Genomic DNA, 8,459 nt, shown 5'->3' on the forward strand with positions numbered 1-8,459 from the left:
CAACAACATAGAAAAACCTTACGAAAAACACTTAGGAAAACAACTAGGTTAAAGCTTCCAGACACAACGATAAATCACTTACAAGTCAAAGCCTCTAAGAGAGTTATTCTAAACGCATAGGCTATACTCTACCTAATGGTATTCAGTTGAACTCTCAAAAACTTAAAAAGTGTCAAGACAATGTCTTTGACCAAACCCTCTAAAATCCTTAACCAATGATCTAAAAACTTATAAAAGATAAAACTGGTTAAACGCTCTAGCTTTAAAAATGCAATACCCCAAATAGTGTGTACAACAGACTAAGCGATTGATAACGGTAATTTTTACCATTATCTGAGGTTCATTTAGAGACAAAATCAGTTCCCCTTTAGCTTATTACTTGCTTAAATCCTCTCTTTTATTTAGTTTTAGTATTTATCTATATATTGAGCTACATTACATAAATAATACTCTAATCCCTTGTTAGGGTTAGTTGTAGCCTGTGAACTCTTGTGTATTTATTGAATGATTTGAATATATATATATATATATATATATATATATATATATATATATGCCTTTTCTATCAATTGCTAGTATTCTTGTTTCTAATCTTAAAGCTTGCATGTAATGGGGACGTTCATGACTTGATTTTGGGGTTTCATGGGTTATATGGACGTAAGATGGAACCCGGAACTGAAACAAGAGTCCTTGTGGTTCAATGATTCTAGGGATGGAAGATGATTCACATGTTGTCTTAGATCCTAGTTCTTAATGCGGGTTTTGCTTGTTAGATTTTCCAAGGGATTGGAGTTTGATAGGGAAAACCTATGCTCTTTCATCTAAGGGATTAGGGTTAGAGTGTTCTAGCGGATTGACTTTAGTAAATTGATAGAAAGGAGATGAAATTAGTTATACACAAGAGTGAATTGGTGAAATCTAATCTTAACATTGACATTTCATTCCATTTCTAGTCTTTTCTATTTCTAAGTGCCTTCAAGACCAAAGTCCAACCTTGTAATTATTTGTGAATTTATCTTTTTGCACATATTCTTGAATGAATGTTATGTTCTTGAGTCTTAATGAGTTGTTAATCACACAATTTTCTAGTATTACGAGTCTCTTGGGAAAACGATACCTGGTCTTACCAGTTTTATTACTTGAACGATTTGGTACACTTGCCAATGAGACAACAACGATACCATGAGCTGATATCTTTACTTCATCGAACGATGAATTTCTTACTCAATGTTTGGTATCTTAAAGAAAAGCTTAATTGATATACATTACCTCAACAATAGAAAATGTAAAAAGCACTTTGTTATTATGAACAAGCATTAAATTTCATTAAAGGCTTAACATTCAGAAACAACAAAAGTGATAAGAGATAATACATATATGCTACATGCACAATCTACTCTTAAGACAAAATCGTCTATAAGACTTATATGTCTAAACGCTCTTATGTTTTGAAAATTAATCAAATAACATTAAACGCGTATGTTATACTGTTCTCAATGGTATTCAGTTGAACTCTCGAAAAGTGAAAAAGTGTCAAGACAATGTTTTTGACCAAACCCTCTAAAACCCTTAAATAAAGATCCAAAGACTGATAGAAGATAAAATATGTTAAACTCTCTAGCTACAAAAAGGAAATATCCCAAAAAGCGTTTACAACAAATTGAACGATACCATGAGTTGAAATCTTTACTTCGTCCAACGATGAAGTTCTTACTCAATGTTTGGACACATCTGACGAGAACGAGGATGCCAAAGTATGCTTGGTAGTAGGAAATGTTGAGATTACATCAGACAACTCTAATGATGAGGTAAATTTTTCTGACCTACACTCAATTAGAAACACATACTATGAATTACTATCATATTCATTTAAATTGTCTAGTGCATATAGAAATTTATGTAATCAACGCACAAAAGTCCTCATGAAAAAAATGACCTAATTGAAGAAGTAGCTGCATCTAGGGATAATGTGAAGACACTACAACAAAATGTTAGTGATCTTAAGCAAGAAATTAGGCTAAAAAATAAGAAGCTTGTAGAAGACATAACAATAGCCAAGAATGTAAAATACATAGAATCCCTTAAGCATGAAAATGATACCCTAACCAAAATACTGAGTAGAACTCTTGAAGGGAATGCTAGGCTAGATCTTTTGTTAAAAAGAGTAGACATTCATCCAATAATCAAGGTTTAGGTTATAGGGAACTAGAAAATGTATATGTCTAACAAGTATGGACCCAATTGGTTATAGGTACCTAAGAGTCAAATAATTCATCTTCCAGATATATTTGATGACTGAAAGAAAAGCCCTATCAAGGTACCTAGATAGTGGTTGCAAGCATGAGATTAATCTCAAAGTTGCAACGCCATGATCCTGTTGGTTGAATGCCAAAAGTATCATTCAATGATACAATCTTTTGTAGTACTTGCATAAAAGACAAACATGTTTGTAGTACTTGCATAAAATTTTTTAAAATGGATGACGTCAAGGAAATGAAAACTCCAATGCATCCAACAACTAGCCCAAGGTTAGATGAAAGCTCAACAAAAGTAGACGACATTCTTTATCGTCAAATGATAGGTTCACTTTTGTATATCACCACGCTAGACCCGACATAATGTTTAATGTTTGTCTTTGTGAGAGATTTCAGTCAAATCCTAGTTAAACTCATCTCAGTGTTGTTAAACGCATAACCTACAATGCTATGTCTAACTACCAACATGTTAAAAAGAGGAACTTATTAGCAACATGTTAGAAAACTATACATGTTAGCTCTACCATTTATTGTTTTTTGTTTCCTTGTGTTTCATTTATTTTTCATGTATTTCAAAATATTGTTCTAATTATAATTTTTTTATTAATACATTGAAGTAATGAGCCTTCTTTTTATGACCTTTTCCTTTTTCATATTCTTTCTAATATTTTATGTTTTCTATAAACAATTTTTTGCTCAAAGCCTTTTGTATCATTTAGGATGTGATATTCATAAGTTAATTTAGGATTTCTTTAATTCTCATTGACCCTTGTGTAAGAGTTAATGAGTCTCATGGTTTTGAATCAGAACCTGATATGCATCTTTATTTCTCTTTTATTTTATCTTTATGTTCTATCATACTAGTGTTTTCAAAATTGTCTAACTGTTATGTATGTTGTTTGTTGGAACGTTGTAAGATGGTTGTGATTTTATCTATGAATCTGTGATAGAAAATTTTTATTTTTCTTATGAAATTATGAAATTTTAGGACACTGAATTTTTCTTCATTTATTCTTATTCTAACAACTGGTTTGAATGTTTATGCAAAATTTCCTTATGATATTGATAAATTAGTATGCTTATCTATCTAAATTCTCTCTTGTAACAAAATTTTACTCATCTTGCTCTACATTGTTATAACTATCATAGATTTTTTTTTAGATATAACACTAAAATAAGAAGGAATGAACAAAAACGTAAATAAATTATAAAAAAAAGGTCGAACTAATAAAGAGCTTTTGTTTGAGAAAATATTGTCCATTGAAGTGCAACTAATTATCTATTAGAAGATGATAGAGAACACTTTTTGTAGGAAGTGATGCCTTTTTCAATCATACATAGAGAGTTCTTGGAGATACAAGTATATGCGGACTGATAGAGAACACTTTTTGTAGAAAGCGTTGTCTGTTTTAAGAATACATAGAGAATGATTTTTCTTACAAGAGCTGCCTTTAAAATGTCATTAGATAAGGTTCCCTATTAATAAACATCGCTTGGATAAAAAGTGTCTGAAAAACTATATCTATTAGCAAAGAAAATGGCTCTCCATTAAATGTTTTGGTGTAGTATCTTTAAATCGTTCAATTTTCACTTTCAAATCTATTAAAAAAACATTATTTTATCTTCTATTCTTCCTCAAATTCATTCACTCACTCCTTCTTAAATTATCTTTCAAAAATAACATAGAATTATTCTCCTTTTTGAGTGTTAAAGTCCAAATCATGGTTTCTCATCCATTAACCCGTCTCAAAAGGATGTGATATACAAAACTAAACAATTTTAATTTATGAAATTATTATTATTTGTTTTACTTAAAATGGACAAAATTTCTTAAAAAAAATTCAACATGTTACAAAATCACCTAATTTTTGTTCATAGTATTCGTTGAGTGATATTGTAGTTGTCTGTCTCGAACTTTTTTATCTATTTAATGAAGTTACATGTGAACATGAGACGAATAGCTTAATCATAGTTTCTTGTCATAATCTTTAACAAGATCGCGATTTAAAAAAAATGTAACGAAATAATAAAATAGCAAATATTATGAAAAATAGAAAGAGAGTTAAACAAATATTCAGAAGAAAAACATAACCAAAATAATTAAGTACTTCACTCTCCTCCGCCGTGAACCGTCACCGGAGACTCGCTGTCTTCATTTTCTCCGTTGAAGTCAAAGATATTATACAGATTTTTTCAAAGAAGAATATAAGAGTCGAAAAGTCTATTTCAATCTTAAAAGATAATAAAAATATTTAAATACTACTAGTACATCTAACTAAAAGGAAAATGTTTTCTTTAACAAACTTTTTTTTATAATTTTTTTTCAATAATTTAATAATTTATGTAATAATTTATGATTAATGTTATTTAAATATAAGACCAATTAAATAATGATAAATAATTTATTATAAAAAAGTTGTTAAAAAAATTCTTAAACTAAGACCAACCGACACTAGTTGACTTAATACCAACCAAAGTCTTCATACATGGAGCAGATCGCAAGTGGTATCCACTAAAAGACATTCCAACCATTTCCCCAACTCTGCTAAGAAGTAGCAGAGAAAGTTCGAATTTTTGTTATCATTTTCTTAGAGCTTTCACCATCACAACCATAAAGCTCAACTACATACCATTGTTTCTGCAATTATTTCCTTGATCAGTTCTTTCTCCCTCTCTTTAGCTCAAAGTTTTCCCATTTTCTCACTTCAATTCAAGATGGCACAACCAGACTTCAGTTGGATGGTTCCCATCGAAGTGATGCTGGGTTCCCTCTTCCATGGTCAAGTCCAAGCTTGCAGCATCTCAAGCGTCACAGAGGAGCTTCGAGGCCCAAACGAAGCAGCTTTCAAGCCAAAAGAGGTCTCCATAGGACCCTTACACAGAGGAATCACCAGACACCTCCAACTAATGGAAGAGACCAAGTGGCGTTACATGCGCGAGTTTCTTGACAGAAGAGGAACGGACGAACAAAACAGAAGATCAGAACAAAGACTCAGAGACTGCGGCACAGACATCCTCAAATTGGACAAACTAATCATCGCAAGCTACGGAGGTAACATCGAATCAGAACCGCACGAGTTAGCTAAGATAATGATAGTAGATGGGTGTTTTTTGTTGGAGCTCCTAATGAGACTAGGTGATAATAGCCGCAACCAAAATGACCCTATATTACAAAACCATGCAAAGAAGGTGTCTGTTATTAATGATATCACAATGCTTGAGAATCAAGTTCCCTTCATTGTGCTCAAGAAGTTGTTTAGGAAGGTTTTTCCTGATCGCAGTGACATCAACAGTGATCACCGTGTTGCTAATATTGTTCGCAGGGCTTTTGGTTACCCAGAGGTGAATAACTCTGGTGGAGTCCACATTCTTCACTTGATGCACTTGTCCACAGTGGAACAGACTCAGCAAGAGGGTAAACGCGTGAAGCAGGAGCTTCTGAGATGCGCCACAAGGCTTCACGCTGCTGGAATAACAATTGAGGCTGCTGACATCACTCATCCCCGTGAATTGGATGATTGGTTCAACTTTGACATTAGTTTTAGTGGCAGTGTGCTAAGAATTCCACAGCTGTGCGTGAAGGAAACAACAGAAGTGAGGTGGAGGAATTTGATTGCGTGGGAACAGAGCAGAATTTGGATCAGATGTAAGTACACTTCATATGCATTGTTCTTCCAGGGGTTGGTTTGTTGTAAGCATGACATTGAGCTGCTAGAGGAGAAAAGGGTAATAGTGAATAGGACTGGGAAGAGCAAGGATGAGTTGTTGGATCTGTTTAACACGATTTGTAAGGGAGCAGAGTACATGGATTCGAGCTATGAAGATATTTGTGATAGATTGAACAAGTTCCAGGGAAAGAAAGTCAGAACTGCATTGCAAAAAGTTCCTATTGTCGCTTGGCATGGCTTCAGAGGGGTTTACGAGGTTGTAGTTTACTACTGCAGAAACTGGTACAGAATTTTGATACGTGATCATATCCCCACAGTGTGGAAATTTATAGGAGTGTTAGCAGCGGTTCTACTCCTTGTTCTCACAATTATGCAGACCTATTATTCATCCCGACAAAAAAACTGATTAGTGTTTTGTAATTTCGGCTATCCTGTACACGTGAAATCAAGTGAAAAGTGTAATCATGTATTGGCTTTAACCAAATGAATAAATCCAAATCTTGGTTTTTGTTTTAGGAGTTACGGCTTTAACCAAAAGTGTGACACCTAAAAACGCCATCATTTATACTATACTGATATATAATATAACGTTTTCAACGGTTGTAATTTGAATGTGAAATTCTTTTAGCCATTTTATAATCTCATAATTTAATAAATATGTTTTCCAACCAAAATTAGAATGACTACTAAGATCAACACAATACACAAATTGTTCAGAAATATTTACGTTCATAATTCATGCTAAAAGTTCATATTATCCAACACATCACCAAAAATAAAAATTTACATGTTGAAAACAAAACCTCTAAAAATTCTTACATTATTATAGCATATTTTCCTAAATTTCTCTGCTTATGTTTCTAACTAGTCTTGTCTCTCTTGCTTGATTTCCTTACATTCTTTTAAAAATGAAGCACCACTTATAACATCTGGTACTTAAATAAATAAATATATATATATATATATATATATATATATATATATATAAAAGATTTGTCTCGTTTAGTTATTTGTCAATGCTTAACAACTCTTATCATAAACAAACACTTTTAACCATCGTAGAGAAGAAAATCACAACTAAAAAAACATTGGAAAAAAGTTAGAAGTAATTGCTATACAGAGTAAATGTACTCTGAGTGATGGAAGGCTAGACTAGATCTAGTTTCATATTGTAATTACTACAAGAAAAATAGATATTATCAATAATCAAAATTTATTGAAAATATAAAAAATTCATCAACAACAATTTTTTTCAAACGAATTTCTGATGGGTCAAAATTTGTCATTAATAGTATAGTCGGTAACTATCAAAGAAAAAATTTATCGATAAATATCGTGATCTAATTCATATTCTTTTTTCTCTCCTTTTTTTTCTTTTAGCTTTTCCAGTCTAGAAAAATCAAAACATTACAAACAAAAGAGGTAGCCCATCTTAAATTTAACTGAAATCTTTCATTACCAACTTTGATAAAATTTAGGGAAAAACTTATTAGAGTTCATGTCAATCCAATTATCAGCGACGGTAGTGGAGGCTTCCTTTTCCTAGGCAATTTTGCACACAACAATGACACTTTTGTAGTAGTGGTGCCCTTGTCACAAAGACTAACCAATGTAGAGCTTGTAGTGGTCTCTTTGTCGTGAGACTGCTCTTCGTCGTGATGAGTTGCGTTTTCAAGAGTCGAGGTGGGTTTGGCTCATAGTATCTCTTTGGTAATGATGGTTTTAAGAGTCACGATGACATCTTTTGTGTCCCATTCATGATGAGTCTAGTAGTGATTTCCCTCAATGGGTCGTAGGAGAGGGAGAAGGAGAAAGTACGGGTTTTGATTTTCTAGTCTAGTTTGTGACTACTGGTGGTGATCTCACAAAGAAATATATAAAGAAGAACAATCCAAGAAAAAAGAAGTTTTGAGAAAAAAAAAAAAGAGATAAAAGGTGAAAAAAGAAAGAGTAAATGAAGAAATACATTCAAGAATGATCTGCTTTACTTCACCTCCGTATATATACAATATGATGCTCTTCAAATCAAAGATACGATGAAGCCATGAAAAGTTGAAGAAGAAATGAAAAGAAAAAATAGATAAGAAATAAAGAAAAAGAGCAAACACAGAAGAGATAATAACATTTCAATTCTTATCAATAAAAAATATTAAGAAAAAGCTATATCAAATCTCACTATCTACTACATTTCCATACCTACAACATCTAAAGCTCTTGAAATGAAGAAAAGAGTAAAAGTTGAAGAAGAGAGAAGAAAAGAAGAAATACGCAGTCATAAAAAGTATGGCAACACCACTATGTTTTAAGAATACATTATTTGACGCCTTTCAAGCTCAAAGGAACAACCATCAGTTACCAGACTATGCCTCAATATCTGTATCCTTTCTTAGAGAATTACTTAAGTCTGTAACTAACCAAGATTTCAGATTATACTATACTAAAAATGTATTCTCTCCTTGAGAGGTGTTAATTTATCTCTTGTAAGAATCCTATAGTGGGTTTATTGTAAATTTTGGAGAGAATAAAAACACTTACA

The 8,459-nt window shown here is 32.3% G+C and overlaps 1 protein-coding gene across 1 annotated transcript; it reads left to right on the forward strand.

Annotated features, from left to right (window-relative positions):
- Positions 1-4,970: 4,970 nt before the first annotated feature.
- On the forward strand, positions 4,971-6,329 carry LOC111240527 (UPF0481 protein At3g47200-like). Its single transcript, XM_022785921.1, has one exon. It carries the CDS (start codon positions 4,971-4,973, stop codon positions 6,327-6,329), a length of 1,359 nt encoding a protein of 452 aa, XP_022641642.1.
- Positions 6,330-8,459: the final 2,130 nt, after the last annotated feature.

This window comes from Vigna radiata, chromosome 9 (assembly GCF_000741045.1).
Source record: "Vigna radiata var. radiata cultivar VC1973A chromosome 9, Vradiata_ver6, whole genome shotgun sequence".
Taxonomy (NCBI): domain Eukaryota; kingdom Viridiplantae; phylum Streptophyta; class Magnoliopsida; order Fabales; family Fabaceae; genus Vigna; species Vigna radiata.